The sequence below is a fragment of the Zonotrichia leucophrys genome, chromosome 14 (assembly GCF_028769735.1).
Source record: "Zonotrichia leucophrys gambelii isolate GWCS_2022_RI chromosome 14, RI_Zleu_2.0, whole genome shotgun sequence".
Lineage (NCBI taxonomy): Eukaryota > Metazoa > Chordata > Aves > Passeriformes > Passerellidae > Zonotrichia > Zonotrichia leucophrys.
In genome coordinates this window covers 9,421,590-9,447,435 of record NC_088184.1, presented here as the reverse complement: position 1 = coordinate 9,447,435, position 25,846 = coordinate 9,421,590, and the positions used below count along the sequence as shown (strand labels likewise).

Sequence of the window (25,846 nt, the reverse complement as noted above, 5' to 3'; positions counted from 1 at the left end):
CCAGAAATTGCTGAGCTTGCCTCAGAACTGATCCCTTCAAAGCTTACTTGTACAATATTTGACTAGAAAACATAGTGCTTTTTCCCATCCCAAGTTATACAAAAAGCTTTCATCTCTGAAAATCAAAAGAGAATCTCTCCTCTGATATCAGAAACAGCAGATTCCCTTGGTTCAACACCTGGACCATATTATTCATGCTTGGTATAAACAGACTGATCTGAATAGGTTTTTTGGAATTGTACAAGTTACTGATAATGGACAGGACTTGAAGTATTGAAAACAAATTTCTGTGCACAGAAGCAGACACTTTCCCATATTGAAAAAATCAATTTAACTTTCCTTTTCCTGGATTTTTTTTAATTATTCCTAAGATGTTAAAAGAACCAGAAGTCAAACAGACAGGAAAAGTAATTTGTCTGGGACAACAACTTCAGTGTCTGGAATAAATGGCAAAATAGGCCAAGCAAACCCCTACCTCCTACACTATCTTTTGTCTTGATGCAAATTTTCTTTCTGTAGACTGACAGGAGACAGATGACAGCTGTACTAGTTTAACTTACCCACACAAAACTCATTGCTACAGACATTTTCAATATTCACTACAAATATTGCATGGATTTATTTTTTATTTTGCATCACTGCAATGAAATCTGCTTTGAATTTCATCTCTTTTCCAGTAACTCAATTATAAATTTTGCAGTTATTTACACCCTGCCTTTGTCACAGAGAATTCATTTCCTGGGCCCAACACAGGCAGTACCAACTTCAGCATGGTGAATTTCCAGCACAAATTTGTCTCTGCACAGTATTTTACAAACTTTACCATTATAGCCCTTCCCACAGGAGCTCAGCAAAGCCAAACTCCCAGGTACACATCCTGGAAGTGCATAAATACACCTATTTTCAGAGGGGGCAAGGGAGAATTGCTCTACACACACACATGAATGTGCAAGGTCTTCAAATAGAAATGATAAAAGAAAATTACCTCACTGTGCTCCTGCTAATATGAAAATATCAGACCTTTGTTCCCTGGTTTGAAAGGAGGAAACTTGGTGGGTTCAACCCAAGTATTATTACCCCAGTTCTTTGGCATTCTTAAATCCAGAGAGTATCTTCCCTCCTGTTTCTGAATGAAAAATATCCTTTTCCCAGTGAACCCCAGGTAGCTTTTCCCAGCACCACAAGGATGTTCACACACTTCAGCTGGCAGGAACTTAATGCAACACCACAGCTTTAGAGCACACAGCTACTGCAGCACCACTGAGCACAGGCATTATTGAGAAATTACTACTCTGAGTCTGTTCACCACATTTAAATTATGTTACAGTAGCAATGTGGCCACAGCATCTATTTATAGAAATAATTTCATCCAGTAAGAACCATAACAAAAAATAGTTAATGCTGGAATGAAAGCATCTGACATCATCCTGTGACTTTGCCACAAACTTCTAGGACTTGAAAGAGCAGGAGGACCACAGGAAACTACCAGGATATTTGGGGGTATTCTGCCCTCAACCAAACAGAAGTTAAGTAGTCACCAAAACGGAAAATAAAAGTAAAATACATGGCCAGCATTTTAGAAAGGCTTCTTGTACTGGAGAATTTCTGGCAAACTGGAAACAGTCTGAAGAACAGAAGCCACACTGTACTTGGAACATTTCAGAAAAGCCACCAAAATGTAACTGAATTCAATACAATTGGAAAGAAAACACATCAAGAACACAGAAAAACAAATGCTAAATAATTTCCAAGAAGACCTTAAAGAATACTCTTCACAAATTCAAAATGGAATCTCAATGACAAACAATAGAGGACAATAAAACAAAGCAAGGAAGATGAAATATGAAAAGCAAAGGCAAAAGGTCAAATATGTCAAAGAAGCTCTTTTAAACATTGCAGGGGAAGTCTGGAAGAGAATGTGCAGGTCCCCAGATTTTCCAGAAAATTAACAACTATTTAAGAAACAGAGAGGCACTCCAGAAAGAACTGCATTTATTTCTTGGCTACATGCAGAGCAGACTCCGTGAAACTGGTAACCAAGCTTGTACAAGTCAGATAGGTCCACATCTATATGCACAGATGTATGAACAAAAATACAGATGTTCACACATGCCTTTTTCAGAAACAGGCTTTAGATATCTAAATATAAAAGTCTGCATGAAAACAAAAAATATGGCAAAGGCATTTTGAAAGATAAAATAGGAGAGCATTAAAGAAAAAGAAGTATGGCCTCACTAACAACCACACATGAAAAACAAATTTAATTATATTTAACATATCAACATAGAATACCTCTATCAGGTACAAAGCAGCCAGGTCAATCAATACCTGGCATATTTGGTTGTTGATAAGTAACCTCCATTATCAAGGGTTTGTTTAAGTGAAAGAAGCACACAGCTGGCACCTGACCTGATGGCTGCTTCCAGTTTAACCCTCTCAGAGTGTTCCAGGACATGCAAGCAAAGCCTATGAGCTTACATTTTCAGAAATATTTCTTTAAAAGGCCATAGAAGTATTTGTCATAGATCATACTACAAGCAGAGACTTGATTTCTGACAAGTGAAAAAAAAATTCTTTACCTTCTTCGGGTCCATGTTGAACTTCTTCCTTCCCATGGCTATTTGCTTATTTCTTTGTGTAGTTTTGCTACATATGGAGACAATGAAGAGACAACAAGCACTTACCAGTCATTCTTTTACAAAAAGATTCTAGATGAGTTTTTAATTTCTTGTGGCTACTTTGTATTTTCTACTACAAAATGAAGACATCCGCTTTTCATAATGGAGAAAATTATGATACTACTTTCAACTCCTTTAAGCAACTGCAGCTTCAGAGACCCATATCCTTATCCACAGGACAGTAAATATTACACTCTATCCAACATATTCTCTAGCCAAACAAATGACACACCTGCATGGGATAAAGTCAGGCTTTATAACAGATTAAATAAAGGTAATCCATCATTTGTTTAGCATGGGAAAGGTATTTTTACTTGCTGTTCCTGGAAGACCTGTTCCAAGGTCTTACTGAATCATGTCCACATGTTGGCATTACTTACCTTTCTTCTACACTAGTCAGATTATCAATTTCAGTCATAACCTCGGCAATTTCAAATTTTAATCTCTGCAAAAGAAGGAAGGACAATACATTAACCTACATTAGAACACCTTTTGAATTATATAATAATATTATCTATTAGGTTTTATTGTCTAATATTTGTTATTTACCTGAAGAGAAGTGAACAATCTTAGGGCTTCCTTAGGTATTTAAAGATTTTATCACAACTGAATGACTTAAACACATGAACCTGCACTCTGTGTGTGCTTATCCCAGAGCACCAAGACCAAGCTGCCATTATCAATTAATAAGATTTCTTTACCCACATTTCCCACTCACTCCTATCCTGGATGCAAATCTGCTGTTTAATGAGTTTTTGATTACACAAAGAAAATGTGGACATCTGCACATATTGTATTACATAAATTCAGAAGTTAATCTTTTTTAAAGCACACATATGATGCATAAATCCTGCTCACTATTAGAAGTATTTGTTTAAGTCTTTTATATGCTTTTAAAACCATTACCTGAAATCCTGAAATTCATATTTAAGTCTGCAGCTTAGGTCTGTAACTTAATCTACTGAAGGAGTCTTCTAAGGATCTTTACAGTAAATCAATTACCTCAATATCATCAATCAATTCTTTTTTCCTGCGACGAATATTTAAAAGCTCTTCTCTTTCTTCCAAGGAGAGATCATCAGGCACTGGAATGGAGCAAAATGTACAATTTTTTAGCATTTAATACCTCATCATCACACATAAAATTCATTAAACTGATTGGGAAAAATAACCTCATATGAAACATCAGGACATTTCTTTTACATCATTTTCAGGAAAAAAAAAACAAAAACAAATCAAAATAAACAACATAAATGAAATCTCAATCTAATATATTTGTAATCTGCTTTATAAAAATCCTAAGTAAGGTAATTGAATGAATGACTATGGACAGAATCTATCTTTCAAAAGAAAAACAGACAATTAAAGGAATCTTGTTATCATATGATGTGGCAAGATTTGGTTCTACAGCTTAATTGCCAAATTCAAGCTGGATATAATTATATTACATAAGTAACATAGCAAAATTCTACATGTAAATTAATTATCTTCCAGGGAAAAAAGCCAAAGAACAGCCAATGCTGTACAAGATGTGTATCCTGGTGCTGAATTCAGACATCCCCCAATGCCAGCAGAGCCCCCTCATTTGGCTGCTGTGGAGAGAGAGATGCAGGAGGTACAACCCAAACACCAAACACCTGCCAGCAGAAGGACACACAAGTACAGCAGCAAAATCAGTTATCTAACACAAACATGGGCTTTGCATAACATCTTTTAGGTGAGTCTGGAGTATTTAATTCAATTTTAGGTCTCTCCTTGGCCATGCTAAATGAAATACATGACCCTGCTGATAAAAATCAGCTGCTACTGAGGGTGCAAATGTGTGTCTGTCACTCATCCTACCCTCACCCTGTGTCTCTGTCCAACAACAGCAAAGACCAAAAATCATCAGCATAAAACCACTGCTTTTCTTGAACATCAGATGTTCCCCAGCAAGAAACTTCTTTGGACAGAGATTACTTCTGCTCATTTGTACAGCATCAGACACCAACTACAAATATTCACCTCCTGTGCAGCAATCCTGTAATAACAGTTCTAATGTTACCCACTTTCTTGGGAATAGCTCCTTAATTACAGAACAGCTTTTCCTTCCAGCTCAGTAAAAATGGACCAACAAAAGTAATTAATAAGATCTGTAAGAGCAACACACAACAAATGTACTCATCTGGGAAAGTCAAGGCCACTCTTTTATGTCCTATACACACATAACAGACTGTAGCAACAGGATTACAAAGAAAAGTTCAGCTTGAGAGGAGAGTTTTAAACACACATTTGGAACAGAGTTTGAATCCTAATAATGAAATATATTGATTATTTCAACATCCACTGGTTAAGCTCCTTTCCTTTTAGGATCCGAATCATAACAAACTCCAAATGGCGACAGACCTTGTTAGACAAGAAGTAATTATGGCAAATGATTTCATTTAACTACTCCAGATACAAACATGATTAAATTACTTTCAGTTTAGGAAATGACAGTCTTCTGTTGAACAAATACCAGACTTCAGTATGTTTACCTGCTTATTCTCCTCATCAGAAAGCCACCCACTCCTAAAAATCTCTTGCATGTGAACAGTGGCAGGATTCTTTTTGCATCAAACCTTATAAGTACAAGATCCTATACCACAGAGAATTAATGTACACAGTGTACATAAATACACCACAAATATTCCAACTAGATAACTGACAAAAAAAATTAATACTGCTACCCAATATTGATTATAAAAAGGCAAACCATATATAATCACTTAAAGCATTTCTGCAGTATTCTAGATGAAATTACACTGCAGCTTTACACTAGCAGTACAAGTAAGAGATGCTAAATTTTTAACTGTGTGTTGAAGCAAGACATTTTGGTAACTGTCACCTTCATTGGCAACTGGAAATACTAATAAAACCTCAAAGAGAAAATCATCTTGAAGCAATAAATATTTAGAACTCATAGATGGTGTTGCTTTTTCTTCAAGCTGAGTTACAAACCCTCTGGATTAGCCACTACCATGAGCCCTTCCCAAATCTGCACACCAGTGAGTGGTACTGCAGTTTCCTCTCCCTCACTCCACCATGCAGTGACGGCTCCTTGGGACAGGTTTGGAATATCTGGAACGACTGAAATTGCTTTTTTGGAATCAACATGAATTGTAACAGTTTTCTGTGCTCAAGCAGCCAACAAAAAAAGAGAAATCAAACACCTCAGTGTTTTCCTACAGCACCCAAATACTGTCTGCTGTATTTTCCTTTCCTCTGATCACAGCCACAGTAGAGACAAGCCTCACAGTATAATTAATGATGCTGTTAGACAGAAAGGAAAAAAGCTAAATGGAGTCAGATGACGTTTTGCATTAGGGAATAACATCAAGTATTTATCTGCCACATACAAGACAAGCAGTCTGCTGGAAAAGAAGATTCTGCACTTGCAGAAGACTTATATAAAACTAGACATTAATGCAACATCTTTAAACAATGGTATTTAAATATCAGAGCCAAAATATTTCAGTATCTTTTGACAAGAGTAATAGAGTCAGGATATAACTGAGTGGGAGTTACAGTACTGCTCAACTTCTACAACTCTGGGTACAGACAGGATTTTTCTTCCCCTCACACTAGCAGCACAGAGGGATGAGTGACTCACCAGGATCCCTCCCAAGGGCACAGTCCTGTACTCACATGAACTGGCCTCTGTGTGATACTGAAGATGTTTGCTCATTACAATCCTTCTACTGGTTTCTATCACTGCCTCCCTCCTCCAGTGCTGCTCTTTATGCTGTAGAAAATGTATCAGTGGGAAACTCAATGCACCCAGAAAAAGTTTCTGAAGAGATTTCACGTGGCATTACAGCCTGGAAGGTGCCTGCTCCAGGAGGCCCCAGGACTTCATGGCTGTTGTACCTGCTGCTTCAACTCTGTGTCTTAAAACAAAGGCTAACACGATTTCTGTATTTCCATGAAGGCTTTTCAAATATTAACATAGGAGGGTAACACAATGGTGGATTAAAACATCTTCACATTCCCAAGCAAACATTGCAGGTACATGGTAAGGGATTATCTGCTCTGGCAAGACCCCTCCCAAGGCCACCCTTCTGCCTCCAGCAAACACTTCTCTTTCAACCCTGTGTTCACATAATCCTCCACACAAAATAACTCAGAGAGCATGTATGATGTATTTGTTCTGTAAAACAAATTTTCTAGCTGTCCTCTCTGAGTCAGTTCTGGGTTTTTTTTTTTCTTTCACCAATCTAAACACAAAGCAGACAGGATGGGAGGAGTTAGCATGAACATTTAAATACTAAAAAAGAACAAAAGCATTTCAGTACAGTGAACAAGCTACAGCTGCAGCATTCTTTCATGCTCTCTTCTAATCTTTAAATAAAGACAATGTTCTAATGTAAGTCATTTCTGTGAAATCTTTTAGCTTACAGGGAGAGCATCTCCTTTTTCTAGAACTTCAGACCTTCAGGTACTACTAAATAGAAAGTCAATATACTACAGATATTTTATTCATGAGGAATACAGTTGTTGAAAATACAAATTAAATTCTTGGACAAACAGAAAGAAAAACACAACACCATATATGTTGCAATACTACTCCTACTACCAACAGAAAAAAATCCAGAAAAATATTTAATATATTCCAACTTGGCCAATAAAATTCAAATTCCTATAACTGAACTATATGTAATTAAATGAACATCTGTAATGCAACACTTAATGGAACACACTTTTAATACAGTTCTGTTTACTACACCATGCTAAGGAAAACAAACAAACTGCATCTCACCACAGAAATCAGTGTATTGTGCATCAGTTGTGATGTCACTTGGTTAAGCATTCTCCACTATGGACAGCCCAAGTACAATATCCAAAGAAGAGCATTATCCCACAACTCTCAACATGAAGCATTTTTGAACTAGCAAGTACCAAAAAACTCAAAACTTTTAGAGATTGAGAAAGAACTGCAACAGATCAGCTTGCAGAGAAATTTCCCACAGATTAGGTAGTGAAAACCAGGAGCAAATCCCATAATATGAAACAGAAACCCAGTACTTTCCAAGTCCATGATCATGATACCATCCTCCTTCTCAGTAGTAAAATTTAAATCTTTTCTAGCTCTCTAGCAATAAGCAAAATCCTGTGTTTAAATTCACTCACTAGCCTTTAATTGCCAGTCACCAGCCAAAGTCTAAAGCAAACCCATTTAACTCCTTCAACCGACTTCAGAGTTCAGTCACTCGAGAGGACACAGTAAAATATCCACAACCAGCAGAAAGCAAACATCTAACAAATCTAACACAGGCTAAACACTAATTCTGTAACCCCACTTAGAAAGCAATACAACACCCTGACTCTCATTGCTCAGCTAACTTCTTGGTTTCATAAAGATAAACATTTTCCTTCTTCTGTGTCAGTCCCAAATTAGAGGTCTTCAATATTTGCATTCCAAGCAAAAAACAATTAGATGGAATTTAATTTTGCTGCAGTTGAAACATCTTGCAAGTGTAAAGATATTTACACAATGCAAGGCTTTAAACTAAACAAATCTTTCCTTACTCATACACAAAATGAGTAGACATGTTTCTTCTGGCCTTTAAAATAATATACATTCATCTCTGAGAACAAATCTGATTGTCTCAGAACATTTGCCTCAACGGATATTCTCAGGCTGTTCTCTCTTCCTTTCCCCCTACATGTTCCCTTTTTTAAAACTCGATTAGAGGAACATTTTCCAGCTTTCAGACAAGATGTATAAACAATGCTCCAACCACTTCTGGCTATTAAAAATTCCATAGAAGTTTTCGTAGGAGGACATCCTTCTGAATAGATTCACTTCAGAGTGCAGAAACAAACTGAATCTACACTAAATTCCACCAGTAAAACCAGCTGGATTTGGCTGCTCCCTTCACTACCTTACTGTGGGAATCTGCAGTTTAGTCACTGCTGAGCATGTTCCAGCATAGGAGCAACGGCACTGCCATTAAAGGGGGAAATAATCCTGTACACAATATCCTTTCACACACAAAAAAATCACCAGTTGGTGGTATGAGGAATCTAGGACAGAATCCATGGCTGGCAGAGTTATTTTGAGTTTTCAATCACAAGGGACTCTGTGGCCAGAAATCACATTAGTGGCCAAACCCAGAAGAGAACCTCCAACGCACATCCATCATTCTCATTGTTCAGCTGCTGGAAATCACACACCACTACAAGATGTTCCTGAAAACTTTTTTTTTTTCTTTAGGATAAGTGCATACTTTGCAGGAAAGTTACAACAAAGATATTATCATTTTGTGCTTCTAATAATAGAGCAGAAACCCTGAAAATATGAATATTATTACCACATAAAAATACATTTTCAGTATTTTAGAGGAAATAGTTTCCCTCTGACCTGCTACACCTTCAAGATTTTTTCCTTTTATTTCTGCAGCAAAGCAGGTTTATTATATCAGTGGTACATATTTGTGTAGGTTTCTGTAAGAGACAAAAGCATAAAAATTGGAAATATGAAATACATTTTTTTGTTCTATATAGAAAAGGTCCAGCAGGGTGACAGTACCATCAAGCGTGAAATCATCTTTTGTAAAAAACAAACAGTATTTCTTATAGTCCGTAAGAATTACTTCCAATAAGTCAAGACTGTGTTTTTGTTCTGGCCAGAAACAGCCTTATATAATTTGTTAATGTGTTAGTCTCTCTAGTCAAGCAGAAAGCAGGCAGCTGCAAAATTGTGCAAAATCAAGGTCCAGTTAACACTGATTTGGAGGGAGGGAAAATTTTACCTGCCTCCCAAAAACCATCTTAGTTCGGATATCACGGCTGCCGGGCCCTGCCATGGCACCTGCAGCTGTTTCTGTCCATGGAGCACAAAAGGCAGAGGAGGCAGCGCCAGAGCAGATGTGTTTTACACACTGTGAGCAGGGAACAGAGCACCAACAGCTGTGCAGGGAACGGACTGGAGAGGCTTCCAGAGCTCGGCATGAGCTGCTAATCCTGCCCGGGAGCCACGGGCTGCCCTCGTTAACAGCGCCAAAGCACAGAGAGGAGCCCACAGCAACTTCCCAGCCTCACCTTGCTGCACAGATACACCCACTGAGACAGATACGGGCACACTCCACAGAAATGCACAGCCACCTCCCTCGCTTTTCAGCTCCTAATTAGCCCTCTGACACAGACACTGGCCATTAGAAAGCAGGGTGTGTTTAAGTAATGAGTATTTTTTTTTACTGTCCGTGCTCTTTATTTTCATGAGCAGGCAGTATTGAAGGTCATGATTATATTATACTGACCTCCTTTAATTCAATAATGTGTCTTATTTCAACGTTTTTATGTATTTCCATTAGGAAACCAAATGTTTTACAGCAACTAAATGAAAGAACCACTTTCAATCACATAAAGGAGCATCACTTGGGGAGAAAGAAGAAAACACACACAGGGACAAGGTGTGAGCAAGATTTCACAGGTAGTGAGTTGGCTCCTCTGTGTTCCTGCACTGCTTTGCCATACAATGCCTGAGCCCTGCTGTTTCTGAGTTGTTCCTTTCCCCAGTTTAGGAGGACAAATGGTTTCACCAAGGGACCTCAGAATTGCCCAAGACAACGAAACAGGCACAGCAGAAACTCCTGGCAGCACAAAGGTACAGGGGACAGCAACCCCCTTGAGGTCAGCCAGCCCTAAAACCAGCTTAGCTCAGCCCCAAAACCCCACCCTAACAGGCTGTATTCTCTAAATACTAAAAGTAGTTCAACCTGATATTAATAATAGATAAGCATGGATTTCGTTTCAGAAGCATTTTTCTTTTGAAGTCACTCCACTCCTGCTTCAAGATCAGAAGATGCTTCTAGGCCAACTTTTCTTTCAAAAATATGTAAATACAAATTACTGAATATGAAAAGAAAGCTGAGTTTAACTTAAAATGTTAAGTCTCTTACCCAAATACATTAATACTTGCATTAATAATATAAAGTGTTAAAATATGCATATCCATGCATATTTAAGAAGTGCAGAAAAATTTTATGCCAGCTAATGTGGAAATTAAAAGAGGAGATGTTGGCCACACTGTAGTGGTGTGTGTTTCAGAGAGGGCTATGAACAGATTCGTGCAGATACAGGAAATACTATCCAAGATAACATGTGCCTCCACCAGCATCAGTTACCAATTACTATTCAGGAATCCTGGTGAATCACCATTCTGATTTCAGTGTTACAGCTACACACTGTCACATTATCACATCTTAACATCACAGTTCCCTTCCAACATGGAAAACAGTAACACTGAAGTAATGTGGGACAAATGCAATGCTGTGCTGTGCCAAGCACTGTAAGTAAAATTGCACAGTCTTGTGTTGTCCTGCTGCCTTAGGGACAGTGGGGCATCTATACTGCCTTAAAATTCTCTTACTCTGCTTTCAGCTTTTTAACAAAATTATTGCATCTGATTTCTTTTCTGCACAGCAAATAATGAGGAAGGCTGATCAGAATCAGCCTTGTCTAGTATTACCACCATTATAAATACAGATACCAATCCTCTAAAATAAAGTGGCCTCAAGCTTTTTCTTTACACTGCATCAAACCAACAAAATACTGTCAAACAGAAACAATTTTTCCCCCTCTTCATTATGTATGCTGCAAGGCAGGATCTCAGATAAATAATTTTGGGAAAGCTCAGTAATCATTTTCTCTCTGTGGAGCATTTGTATGTGCAAAACTGGAGAAACAAATGGGGAACTTAGGTAGTGCCATAGCTGAAATCAAACAAATTTTCTCTGATGTTTGCATTTGAAAGCCTTTGCTTATAGTACATTTTATTTATAGTATGCATTAACACAAATTTAGTCTTTACAGAGTGGAAGTCTGCAAATTCTGAATTTCTTTAGTACACTTTCATGGCAAGATTCAGGTCACAAAAAATTTTAGCACCCCCTGAGGAAAAGGATGATGCAGCAATAACACGTGGGGAGATCATGGATAGCAGCTGATAGCACATTATGTATCCACTGGCAATGCAGAACAACAGCCACTTTTCAAGTGGGAGTCTTGGGAAGGAAATCAGGGCTCCCCCTCAACACTACATAGGAGGTGAAAGGAACAGATCACCATGCCAACTATGCACAGCACAGCTATGTGTCACATTAGAGATATCATGTCTTGAGCTGAAACCCCTCATTCACTACAGAGCAAAGAAAGGGCAGCAAAAGAGCAGTGGATTTTGCTTGCCTGCAGCAAAAGGAGAAAATTCTGAATTTAAATGTGTAGATGCAATAGCTTTCCACAAGTAAGACCTTTTAAGCTACACAACAGAAGCAAGATGTGCCTTTTAACTTGGGGCATTTATGGTTTTGCCCAATACAACTGCAGTGTATTACTAGACAGAATTATACAAAGAACTGGGTGGAAAGGGACTGGATGGTCCCATGACTAATTTCTATGACAGCACAGCTCACTTCTGACTGAGCCAAGCATACAGGCAACACTGAGAGGAATTTAAAAATATTTTATCTTTAAGCAACTCTTTGGATGACCAGCACAGGAGAGAGACCTGCTCAGACTGCAGATGGAAAATGGGAGGAACAAACTGGGAAGCTGGATAGCCTGAAGTACTGCAGCACTGCTCAGGATTTGGTTCTGTGGTCACTTCAGTGTGTTTGGGATGACTCCCAGCAGCTCTGTAGTGTGAGACAAAGCTTAAATTACTGACAGGAAAAGAGCAAATACTCCTCTGTCAAATTCTTTTCCTTGTCAGTCAGGACAGGACTCTTTCTCCCAGCCATCCCAAGGAGTATGTGTGGATGAAAAGGAGAGCAGGGACCCTTCATGACTCCCAGAAGTCCCTGTGAACAACTGGACTAACCAGACATGTCCTGCTGCCAATCTAGACTTCTTTCAGCTCCAGGATCCAACTAACTCAGACCAAGAATGGGGCAATTCCTCCTGAAAGCAGAGGTCATTTAATCACATTCTTCGTGAGGAACAGGCAAACAAAAACACTGATTCCTTTGGCTTTTGAAATGGCATGAGAAGGATAAAAGAATAAGACTGTAATGTGTTTCAGCTTTACCCTCACAGAAGGGCTGTGTTTCCCCTTCTGAGGAAGAGGAAGTGGCTGGCTGGCAGGTACCTACATTTTTTCCTAGGATAGATCTTGGAAAATAGACTTGCAAAGCAAACACACCAGAGTAGTAGCAGACATTCCTGTCAGGTCCATTTCGGGGAGCAGCCTGGAAAATTGACAGGAATGTCGCTGAGCAGCTGCAGGGGGGTCCTGGAGCCCAGAGCCTGTGGTCAGCTGCCAGCAATACCCCCAAATCCTGCTCAATATTCAGGCACAGCTCATCAGACCTACGGTGTTCCCAGCAAAACAGCTGGGCTCAGACTGGCTTTCTGTCACAAATTTCCAGTAACATCTACCCTTGGCAATGAGGGATCTGCTCACAGCACTGCACTCATTAGTGAGGAGCATTAGCCGTTACTTAGGATTGCCGGCTGTTTCTAAAGCACACAATCCAATTTTCAGAAAAAGCAAAGCAAAGTTGATTTTTCCCCTTCCCCCATCCCTGCCTGACACAGTTCTGGAGTTAGATTTCAGAAGAATATTTATTGCAGAAGCTTTCTATTTATTCATTTTCCAAGATCGGTTGCACAGTGAAGGAGGTGGAGCCGGATTTGAAAGCAACCTTCCATCCCTGAGGAATGTCTCCACAGGCAGCTATGGAGAGCCACACAGGACTGCTCATCTATCAAGTAACTGCTTGAGCAGCATTCATATTCACCCAAAACAAGACAGATTCCAGGATGTACAACTCTGCACAATGTGGTGTCTGATGTTGTGTAAGCCTCTGAAATTCCTGCAGTCTCCTCCAAAAAAAGTAACCGTGGTACCTGCTATGGAAACCACTGAGCTGCAGTACTTGGAGAGAAATGCACTACAGCTAATACAGTACCTTGCTGCTTGGCTGTCTTAGGCTTGAAATGCTCCAGTTTCATATTATTACATCAACAGGCCCATTGGTCACATTGCCTGAAGTCTGAGAGGCCACAGAGAGAGTCAGGAATTCACTCATGGATTTGTTGGTGAGGGAATAGCAAAGCTTCGTTGAAGACTGTGAAACATTTTCAGATTCCTCAGAAAAGAGTACACATAGCTTTTGTGAATTGTTGGTTGCCATCACACCATGAAACAATTAGCTTGACAGGTCACTAATTCAGATACAAAAGAGCTTTTTATCTGGCCCACTGATAACAAGTCTGTTGGATGGATCCACTTACTGTAAGGTCAAACCCCTGGTCTCTCATTCTTTGCTTGGCAAAAGCCCATCAGCAGTCACACCAAATCTGCCTCACCATGCTTCCAAAATAGAGCACACTCAACATCTGCTGAAATTCTTCCAAGTACAGACATAAGTTCTATGTTACAAAAAGAAAGGTTTTTCATACTCCAGGCAGACCTCCTGGCATTCTGATCAAAAAACTCATTTGAATAAATACATTCTTCCTATTTAAACTTCCCCCAACTGTTTCAACTAAATCTGCTGAAATATTACATTGCCCTTTCTAAGCTGTTTTCTCTGCCCCTTACTGGCAAAATCACTGCATTCCTTCCAGAGATCAGTGAAAAATAATCTGAACACATAATCTTTTGTACTTTATTTTCAAGTAACTTAGTCATTTTTTTCTCAGCTAAGTACCTAACAAGAAAAAAAAATCACATCCATACAACTTCAAAGATCTAAGCAATTTAGTTTTATTATTCTCAGTGTCTCTGAGTCTCAGCATTTTCCCTGAAAACATAAGGAACTAACTGGTATTTAACCCTCAATCTTGTTTTTAAGTCCACCAGTTCCCACTGCTCCTAATAATAAACATTTTTTCTAAGATTTCCACTTCATCCCATCATGCACAAACACTAAGTATTTTTGTTGACTAGGAAACAATTAAGCAGGACTACGTGTTTTAGTTCTGTAACCCCTCAACATGACACAAAAGGTAACAATAAATGATATCACTTCCTAAATGGGTAAAACCAAGAGCAAATCCTGATTTTTCACCTGCACATACCAGTTCCATTGACAGTGTGGTCAGAAGTAGCCTCTGCTAAACACCTTTCCAAAGAGGCAGCGCCTTCAGAGCAGGGCTCTACCTGGCACAAGCTTTCATTATACAAAGACAAACTTTGTGTAAGACTGAAAAAATCTGACTCACATTAACATACTTGCAATTATCCTAAATTTGCCTTAGGGCAGCCAGAAATACCAAGCTGTAACTTCTGTTCAGCAGTCTGCAGCACCAGTGTTTGCAGCTCCACCACAGCTGACATACGGAACAGGGGGAAAACTTCCAGTGCAGTTCAGAAATTCTTCTGTGTATCACAGACATGGACAATGGAGCAGTGAGTACAAACCACCTGGAGAACACCATCCACAGGTAAACTCTTCATTGTTTAATGATTTCCTGAACACTGAAAGAAGTGGTTGGTAATAAAAGAAGTGGCACTATTAAGCCTAGGTTTTGTCTCCAATAATTCTGACATACATCTGCACAGGCAGCAGCCTACAGTGCACTTGAAAATCATACAGAAACTACTTCTAAAAGATTCTTCAATCATAGCATCTATTCTACATTTTTAAATATCTTAATAAAGTGGATCTTGAAGCATTTGTTGAAGCATTTGAAGCTCAAGCAGAACACCTAAGTGCCACACTTAACTGACCCTGCAGATGTTTAACCGGGATCTCCAAATGTCCAAAAGCTGCTTCTGAAAAATTACATTGTGGTCCTTTAAAGAAAAAAGGTCAACAAAAATAACTTATAACAGTTTTAATCAAGCTTTTAAATTCCATTAGATCTGACTGCAAGTATTTTGTTATGTAGTTCACTGATATGGCAACTGGAAGTATCTAATTTTTCTTTTTTTGAATTCTTCCACATTCTTTGTACCTCAAAGCAATGTCTTGACATACACTGAAGAACCTCAAAGCATAATTAATTATGAATTAACTATGAAAGTCCAGCCATCCTGTGTTATCCTAGCTAAGAACTTATGAAAATAAAACCTTACCATAAATTTTCCATTTTACATGCCAAACTGGTCACTAATGAAATCTAGAAATACTTTATATTGATTTAATGATGATGTACATGCTTCCACTAAACCCTGCAGCATGCAACTTTGCACGGCACACACAATATGCTCGTACTAAATAGATGAGATATTTTCCATTAGAAACAGCAGCAATGGAAAATGACAACTTATACAGACCCACAGAACATAATCACAACATTGTTCACCAAAGCCTGCCACCACTGTTAGCTCTACCCCAGAAAGTCTCCGAGGAAGCTAGATATAGCACCAGAAGCTGATGAACTTCCAGCTGTAAGGGGGTGGGAGAGAAAGGAAGCAGACTGATTAGTTGAATAGATTTATTGTATGCACATATTCTATGCTAAAACCCTGTATCTGCTGCAACATACACTTTTTGGAGTCATTGGACTGTTCACAATTCAAATACAGGAAAATGCTATCAGACTAACATGTGTTTGTTCAGCAGGAAACCCTTTATTCAAAATGTAAAACGAGGTAGTGAAAAGCCAAAACTTGGCTAGAATTGTTGTACTATTATTTCTCCAATGTGAGAAGGACCTTTTGATGTTCTCCCATCACATTAGAAAATCAGATCTCCTAAGTCCATATGAGCTCCAGAGAAAAGCACAATACAGTAGGAGCTGCAGTGCAGAGTTCTCTCCCTCTCCAAAATGCAAGACATTTTCATACTACTTCCTTCAACTTAGCTGGCAGATTTTATTCTCAAGCCACAAATATTTTCTTGATTTTCCTTATAGTGTGTCATGAATACAGCCAAAATATCCTACAGCAAATCTGTAAGCCAAGTTTCTCATTCTAGTTGCTGCATTTTAATGGTCTTTGACATTGGCAGAGTCTACATAAAACCAATTTTGCAAAATGCACTGGAAGTTGACCTGCACTTCAAGAAAACAATTAACTGAGAGATTCCTTTAGGCTCTTCACAATTCACATAAAGAACATAGCCTTTAAAAATTGGGAGAAAAGAACTCTGACTACCATTCTTACTAAACAAGAATTAATGTAATAACCATGTAATACTGGTTATTTAATCCCTGCAAATGTCCAAAAAAAAAGGGTAAAGCAAATTATTTGCATGGTATTAATTTAAATTATTGTATGCAAAAGAAGGACATCACAGATGTTTTTGCATAGCAGTTGGTTTGTGTTAGAAGTGTTCTGCCTTCTAAGCACAGAGTTTGTCCACATTTCACTTCCACTCTGAAGCCAGAGATCAGCTCCTACTTGCTGAGGAAGGAAAATAAGTTGTTGTTGCTGTTCTGTTCTAGCACTGAGGGGCAAAATGCCAGACTATCCCAGAGCCAACAGACCCACTACAAATCTCCATCCATTCTTTTTTCTTTTTCCTCAAAAAATTAGTATCAACAGCCAATTAAGGCACATGGAAAGAAATGCAGAATCCAGGTTATGTTTGAGACAGTAATTATGTTTTAAAATTCATGTCACTGTCAGTATTGATGGATATAATTTACAGTATTTGAAGTATCTTTCAGTCAATCAGAACTTATAATTTGTATACTATTGTTATTAAACTTCTTAAATTAGAGAAGTGTAATTACAAACTGATTGAGTAATGACAGTCAAAATTAAAGGCTTGGAGTAACAGTAAAAGAACTCTGAAATTCAGGCAGCTATTTGAGGGACTTCCTCAGCAAGTTCAGTTCAGAATGAAGATTTGGAAAGGAAGTAGATACCTAAAACACAGAGTTGGAAGCACCAAATATACCAAAGGCAAACCAAATTCTATAGAAATATATTAGGCTTCTCCCCTTCTTACATCCTTAGGATCTGTAAAACAAAAACTGGCAAAACGCAGCATAAGTGAAATTCATAAAACCAAACCTGTTGATCTACTCCACCTTGTAGCATTATATACTGCACCAATACTGTAAAGAGAGTAAAGAAACTAAAAACCTTGTACTGTGGATGAGAAAACAGCATCTTCTTCCATTAAATAATTTGAAAGAATAGGCACCTTCCCATTCCAACCAATTCACTTCATTTCTGTTTAAAGAATTAACCAAAAACTCTTAAATGACTTCAAGTCTACAGCAAAATCTGAAGGCGTTTAAGTATTTCAGGATGGGATTTATGGCAGAGCTCTGAAATGGATACTCCTAGTTCCTGTTGCTTTTACTGGAATACTTTTATGGAGAGTCACTTTTTTCCCACCCTACCCTTTTCCTTTGCTGAATTTCCACACAATAACTTAGATCTGACCATCACCGGACATCTGAACAACAATAAAAAAGTTACAGCTGGGTCCTGTATTAGTCCCAGCTGCACTGGATCTTTGGCTGCCTTCAGAAAACAAGACAGCCAATAAGAAAACAGTAGGAGAATTTCTTTTAGCAGCTTACCTTCAAATAAACTATTTTTTGGTATGCTGTTACAGCAAACTATTTTACTACTCAATGTGAAAGGTGTTATTCTTCCTATTTTTTACCTCATTTCTAAAAAAAAAAAAAAAATTAAATTAAAAGAAATTAAAACTTCCTTCTTCAAAAACTTTTACTACGAAATGCCAGAAAATAATCATCTCCATATGCTCTTTCAAGTCTAACATACCACAACGGATTGATCTGCCAAGTCCACCCACCCACAGGCTCTATAAACTTGAGAGTATTATTTGTATTTAATTTGGATTACCAATTTCACCCAACCTTTCCCCTTCATAACATGTTACTTTTCTAAGCTTACTTACTCAGGTAGAAGATACAAAAGGAAAATAAATAAGTTTTTAGACAAATAGAAACAATACCATAATGCATACTCTCTTTACTGTGAGTATCAGTGAATTCACAGCGGAAAGACTTGAACCAGTCTTTTTTTTATGCTTGCTCTTATAAAATATCACCTAATCTTTTAAAACATTCATGTGATACTATGTCATTTATTGGTACAAGACCAAGACTGAAAACACTGCAGTCTTTCCAGCTTACATTGCACAAAATGAGAGTGAAGAGAGTTACATGTATTCTTTAAAAAAAAAAAATCACTGGGAGTAGGGAAGTTTCCGCTCAGATATTTAAAAAAAGAAAGTTACTATATTTAATGCACAAAAATCCACTTCCTATAGCCAAAAAAATAATCAAATCCATATGCTCCATTCATCTACGCTTGCTAAAACATGTACAGCAAACTGAAATGTCAGCTGCCTGGAAAGGCTGATCACACACAATACACAGAACACAGGCTTCAGACTCAGCCTGAGATTCCCACAACTCTGAGATTACAGAATTCATCAGCAACATCTACACAAAGAATAAACTACTCCCATATACCTGGAACTTTTTAATCTCTCCCTTCTATGACTGCAAATGTTTTCCTTAAACTTTGACTAGCCTTGGCTACCAGTATGGACTTCCACGTACAAAATGGTTCATCTGCAAACTGCAAATCAGGGATGACAGCAGCACCACTGATAAGAGATGGTGGGAACACGAGCACAGATACTCTCTCTGTCCCAAGATGAATGTTGGATGCTGCTTTAAAATGCTGCTACTACATGATATGATAATTTTAATGACTAAAAGGGTATAGTAGGTCAAAACAGAATAGCAGAAGAGGAAGTAAAATAAAAAGTCTATAAAGTAGCACAGTTGCTTTTGAGTCTATGAGCATATACTTCCATAATAAGGACCACTCATTTATGCATTTACATGACAGATACCAAATGCAAAGTGAGTTTTCCCCAATTAGTATATACCAGGTTTACAAAATATAAGATTATAGGAAGGATTATTTCAACCTGATAAAGGCTCTTGAAGGCAAACAAAGTGCTTGTTTTGGGTGGGTTACAAGCAGAACCCTTTCAGTTAAAAGAAAAAACATTTTAAAATGGAACCAAAAATATGAAAAATGTAAAGGGGGAACCACAAAGCACTGTGAGACTTCATCCAGTGAAGCCCAGAGATCTGTTCACAGATGTGCTGCACTGGCCCCCCAGCAGGCAGGGATTGCACACACACAAGAGAGGGCCCAGCTCCTCCTGGTCTCTCCAGAAACACTGAGAATGGTCCTGGGCAGGACCCAGCCCTGAACTGTGCACACGAGGAGTTCATGGTCACAGAATGAATGTACAGAACTCGCAAAGTTCCTCCCCAGGAACGGAGCTTCTCCTTAACAGAGCCACCATCTCCTCTTACAGCCACTGTGGTTTAACCTCAACTTCCTGGGAAAACAACTTTCCTCCACATCCCCTGGCTGGGCAGCTACAATAGTGGAACAAAAATATGCAGCAGCTTTACAAATTCAGAAATTTCATTTGCAAGTGGTCGAAGCTGTACTCAGAGTACAGGGCCTGGTGGGAAAATTCCTCCTCGGTGCAACAGAATGACTGGGCAGGAAGTTCATTAGGACAAACTTACTTGAGTAAGAAAGACAAAAAAGAAAAAAACTTACTTGGAATCCGACTGCTGAATATAAGAAACACTGCCTCAAGCAACCATAATTCCTTATTTTTTAGTAACTAATGCAACTACAAATACCCCTTTTGAGAAATCCCCCTCCCTTGTAAGTGAGGCAATGGGATTTGTTTATGTCAGAATTTGACTCTACAGACAACACTGATTGAGAGCTAAACAAGGACCTTATTAAGGAACATGATATCTACAGTACATGAAAGCAAAAATGTAACAGCAAATAGACTCTTGAATACTTGGAATTCAACAAGAAAACAGCATCAATAGTATTGTGCAATATGAATCAGATATTAAAACAAAAAAAATTAAAATCTGCATTCCAGAAGTTACACTAATGAGGCAGTTGTATAAAAACCTTAGAGGTGACTCATTAAGAGATTACATCTCACAGTTCTTCTTAGAGAAAACAGTGTGAGGCAGCTCCCTTACTTGCATATGCTAATTTTTTCAGCCTTTTTTTGTGCATGCATGTGTGTGAGAACAAGAGCGAGCACAAGAGACATTGGCCACATTTGTTTTCCTACCCATCAGCTCCTTCTGCCAAAGTACACCTTGCACAGCACTCAATTTCCATCTCATTTGCCTAAGCAGAAGATGTTCCTACAAGCTGTGTGAGAACTAGCAGCTGGATAGAAGAGCCACCAAAACTAATTCCCACAGTAACTGTCAGCTTCTTCCATACCCTGAGATCAGCAGACTCACAGTTCCTCATTTTCACACAGCTTTTGGGTTTCCTTAAGACACTCAACATATTTCGTTTAAAAAATCAACACTGGTTTCTCCTTTTTTATTAAGAACTTACATTAAAAAATCCAACCAACCCCTTGGGCATGACAGCAAAAGCTAGATCTGAATTCAGATTCAACTTTCACAAATGGACGAATCTTAGATTCTTGTTGAAGAATTTTCTTATGGAATTCAGAAGAATTGTTCGTAAAATCAATAAAATCTATCCTCATTGGGACAATTTCCATTGTCCTGCTCAATAACAGAATCAGTTTCAATTCTTCTATACACCCGGCATAAGGCAACTTTTCTATAATAAACACCTGAAAATGAGCTAATCACTAAAACCACACTAAGAATGCCAAGCTGTTGAAAAATTAAAATCAAAACACCTTCAAATCCTAGATGAGATTATGATTTAGATTTATTTCCCAAGGTTCCAGCACACAACATTTCCTGTTAACTCCATGGGATCCTACTGAATTTGTCAAACACATTTTTTTCCCTAGGAAATACTAGATAACATTAGTGTTTGCCTTTCAACATATCATCTTTGACTGGAAAACCTACCCACTTGTATCATACCTATGTAAAAGCACGTATCAGAAATTGAATGAAATTGTGGAGCAGCTATGTATCACTTTATTTTCCTTAAATAAACGTTTGTATTAGCAAATAATGTGCTTAAAGAACCTCAGAAAGTAATGAAATAAATGTGACACAGATGTTCACAAAAAAAAAGGGAGAGAGAGAGAACAAGAATGTTTTTACTTCATAGCAACCAAATAGGTCAAGCCATTTCCTTCTTCAGGCAAATCTCAGAGGACCACAGAACACATGGTTTTCTACCAGATTTTGTACGTCTATCCCACTAAGAGGAAACACTGCTGTCCAAAAAAATTTGCAATACTAAGTTTTCCCATGAAGTTGTTGAAATTAAAAGAAGGAAGTCATATGCAATTAAAACCCATTTGCTAGATGTTAAAATTATACAAATGGTATAAATAAATAGACTCTTACTAGCTCATTTATACACCTTTCCTGTACAATATGTTGCTCGAAAAGAATACACAGTGAAGAAGTCAGAAATGCCAACAGCACATCTGGTCACACAACTTCTCTTTTGCTTTTATAAAACAAAGTAAAACACCACGTGTTCTTCACTTCCCTGGGATTCCACTGTTCTATACACTGACAGGTTTTCCTAACAATCCAGCTGCTAGGGATTTATTTTCATCCTCTGTGAATGAAGCACATGGTCATTAGGTCCAAGCTCCTCACTAAAATTAGTGCAATTCTTTCATACATGCTTAAGTACTCGTGAACTGCAGGGAGACAGAGTGAACAAGAAATCATTAAATATCACATCACATTAAAAAGAAGGAAACTGCCACAAAATGCTAACCTGTGTGCTGGCTGGTCCCATGTAGAAGTCTACAGAAAATGTGATCCCATAACCAGATTAAATCTATTTGTGCATTCAAACGAGAAAATTAACATTGCATAGGAGAACATATCTTGTTTTCTAATTATGTCAATGTTCTTCCATTGCCCTTTCACTGCCATTTTTACCACATCTTCTCTACAGACTATTTTTTACGAAGCAATAAATGACAACATCTCACTATTTACTTGTCAATAACCACTGGGGATGCCAGCATGTGTCCAAAGACATCAAAAAGAGGAAGTGGGTGGAAACAACATTAAGAGCTGTTTCAGACTCATTAAGCTTAAGATGACAATTACGCAATGTTAAGATGTCAAACAAGCCAACATTTTAGCTGGGACAGATGGTACTGGATCCAGAGCACACAGAGTATGTGCTGTGAGTCACCAGTTTAAATACTATAGTTCCACTCTTATTTGCAAATTTGGTTATCCAGAAACAAGATGTAGAGAGGAAGAGTGTTAAAGCAAGCACAGGGTCCTGCAAATCTTCACCAAAAAAGATGGAAGTAGAAAGATTACCTTCCAAATAAAAAAGCAAGTAAGACAGCAGGAGGAGGAGATAACTTCTTCAAAGAAGTGGAGGAAAAAAAAAAACAAACCAAGATTTCAAAAAGAAAAATATAGTAAACAGTACTAGAGGCAGCTGGCAGTACAAAGAGGAGGAAGGGAATGTACTGAGTACAAGGGGTCAGGACAAGTGTGGAAAGGACCTAGGATAAACCCCTAGGAGATAGTCTGAATTCAGAGTGACTGCAAACAGCTCATTCAATGACTGCCAACAAGGAAAAGACATGAGTGATAGTTCAAATGTTGGTCTTGGAGTCAAAGATGGGGTGTATAAAGAATCAGAATAAACCATTTTTGCATTGGGAGGGAAAAGAATGGGGCAAAAGATTGCAGCAGGTAGGATGGAGCTACAGTTTAAATGAAATGTTTTAAAGCTTTTCAAACCTTTATTGGACTAGGAAAAGAGACTTCTAGGACAAAAAGATGGCAACCAGAATCACAGAATGGTTTAGGTTGAAAGGGACCTCAAAGCTCTTTCATTCTACTCCCCTGCCATGGCCAGGGACACCTTCCATGATCCCAGGTTACTCCAAACCCTGCCCAACCTGGCCTTGGGCACTGCCAGGGATGGGACAGCCTCAGCTTCTCTAGGAAACCTGTGCCAGTGGCTCACCACACTCATAATGAAGAATCTCTTCTTAAAATTTAATCTAAATCCACCTTCTTTCAGCTTAAAGCCATCACCCATCGTTCTATCACCACACACCCTTGTACAAGGAAGAAAATGCAGGAAAGTTTTTTTTTTCATTTTCCCTTGAAAAAGCATTCAAAATCCTAAAAATAAAGAAGGGGAAGCAATAAATACAATGGGATTGAAAAAATTGATGTGAACTGCAGGATATATCCTGAAAATCACTGCGCTGTCTCACCTCCTGCATCCCTTCAATTGGTGAAAGCTCTTGGAACTCCAGTGATATTAAAAGATTGCAAGATCCATTTGGTAACAGTGCCCATGGGGAGCCCACTTTCATGTGGCTGTTACTGTGATTCCCAGCCCTTGTTCTGCAAAATACACTCAGTTCCTCCTGTAAATCCTCCAGCTTTCCTTCCCAGCTGCAGCAGCACAGACAGATGCTGCTACAGGCACACTGCTCCCCTAAATCCACGGCATGCTTACACTGCTGAGCATGTCACCAAATACTGTTATATAACAATGCATCAAGTTTGGCAACCAACCACCTCTGGGAACTCTATCAGCAAAAATTTCACATTTTCTTCCAAGTCACAGCTAAAAATATCAAACATCAGGCTAAGAAAAAATTAACAAGTTACTGCAATTAACAAGCACATTTTCTGCTACCACCAAAAATAACTAATATGTACAACATAATTGAAAATTCTTTATTGTGACATTTTTTACTGCAGTGATAACAGATTAAATGGTTTTGGGCTAAAAATTAAGATCCTACTGAGCTGACAGGTAATCCTAAGAAATAGGAGATTAGTTTAGCATGAAGAAATATCTATTTAGCAAACAAGAGACTTAGCGTGCAGCTCTGCTGGCTGGCAAAAGAACACAAAAAACTAAATTACATAAACAGACTATATCTGTATCTGCTCTTTTTCACTCCCTAGAACCAAACTGAGTGGTCAATTCAATACTCAGGTGCATTTTTATATTCTTAGGATTTCCCCAAAGTGCTATCTAAAAGGACAAGCCCTCCTCTGAAGGACTTTTGGACAACTCTTATTTAAAACTACTGGTACAAGTTATCCACTTTGATGAGTAGGGAACGAAACATACTTAACGTTCTTCTGCACTAAAACACATTTGTTTATAATGAAAGAAACTCATAAGAAAACATGCAGAATTAGTTCTTAAATACAAAGCAAATGCATATAACCCTGAAGAGGCCCATGGCTTGTGGTATCTTTAAGGTTTACCTATGAAAGGTATTACAATGTGGAAAGAAGAGATGAGGCTGCTCATATGAATATATCTTTTTAATCAATTTTAATATTTTTTTCTAAGAAAAATCTGGGTAATTTGTTACATTTAACAGCTTTTGCCTATAAGTAGGTAACTGCTCTGCCTTGCAGAAGAACAGAAGTCATCCAATAAGTCTGGCTTGGCAGCACATCCACCCTCCCGAGTCCTCTGTGCGACGATCTGGTCTCTTGGTGCCTCTCCTAAGGAAGGACTGTCTGCATTCTGTGCCCATCACAGACCCAACGTGCTACCTGGCACCGCTGCTGGCAAGCACAGCCAGCAGCTAACAGAGCTTGGCAACCCCACTGCTCTATCCCAGAAGAGCTTCGACATTCAGAAACAAAGCACAGAGTTTGGGGAACAGCAGGGAAACCTCAATGCCGTAATTAGTGCTATAATTTGGTCTATTTTTCAAGTAGAAGCAGGACTTCAACCTTCTGGCATGTGTGTTTAGGGCTCTTTGTAGAGACAGTGTAAAACAAACACACAGAAGCCAGTAAATAGCCAACCTTGCAGTCTTTTTCCAGGGGAATGGCACAGAATTGAACTGGGGGCACTGAAGAGCTGCTGGATGACTAGAGACAAATTGAGAAAACAAACAGGAGCTCTATGCTGTGCCTGCAGCACTGACTGTTTATCCATTTTGACCTTTCCCAGAGGATCACTCGCTCACTGTGTGACCACACCAAGAGCACCATTGAACGCGAGGGTCCGGCACTGGCACCGCCACCACCTGACTGGGAGCCTGGGAGAAAAGCCACTCCAAGCACACAAAATGCAGTTCTAAACCGAGCGGGGAGAGGGAGGAGGAGAACTTTCCTTCACTAAGCAAACCACAGAGATATTTTAATCAGGACACAAAAGCAAGTTGAGCCAAACACCAACTGACTCGGATCATATCGCATCAATAATCCATGCACAGAGGCTCTGCTGAAATCAATGGGAGGCTTGTGTGGAAGTGGATTGTATAACATAAATGCAC

At 38.6% G+C, this 25,846-nt stretch overlaps 1 protein-coding gene across 3 annotated transcripts in view; it reads right to left on the bottom strand.

Moving 5' to 3' along the window:
* CYTH3 (cytohesin 3) overlaps nucleotides 1–25,846 on the bottom strand; it is a 48,604-nt gene that overhangs the window by 20,118 nt on the left and 2,640 nt on the right. For 2 of the 3 annotated variants that reach the window (XM_064725882.1, XM_064725883.1), the window contains exons 2-4: nucleotides 3,681–3,763; nucleotides 3,059–3,123; nucleotides 2,580–2,646 (exon numbers count right to left, since the gene is read on the bottom strand). In XM_064725882.1, the coding sequence (XP_064581952.1) occupies nucleotides 2,580–2,646; nucleotides 3,059–3,123; nucleotides 3,681–3,763 (215 nt within the window). Of the gene's footprint in view, nucleotides 1–2,579; nucleotides 2,647–3,058; nucleotides 3,124–3,680; nucleotides 3,798–25,846 lie in introns of those variants that run through there. The other variant, XM_064725881.1, reaches the window with a different exon arrangement.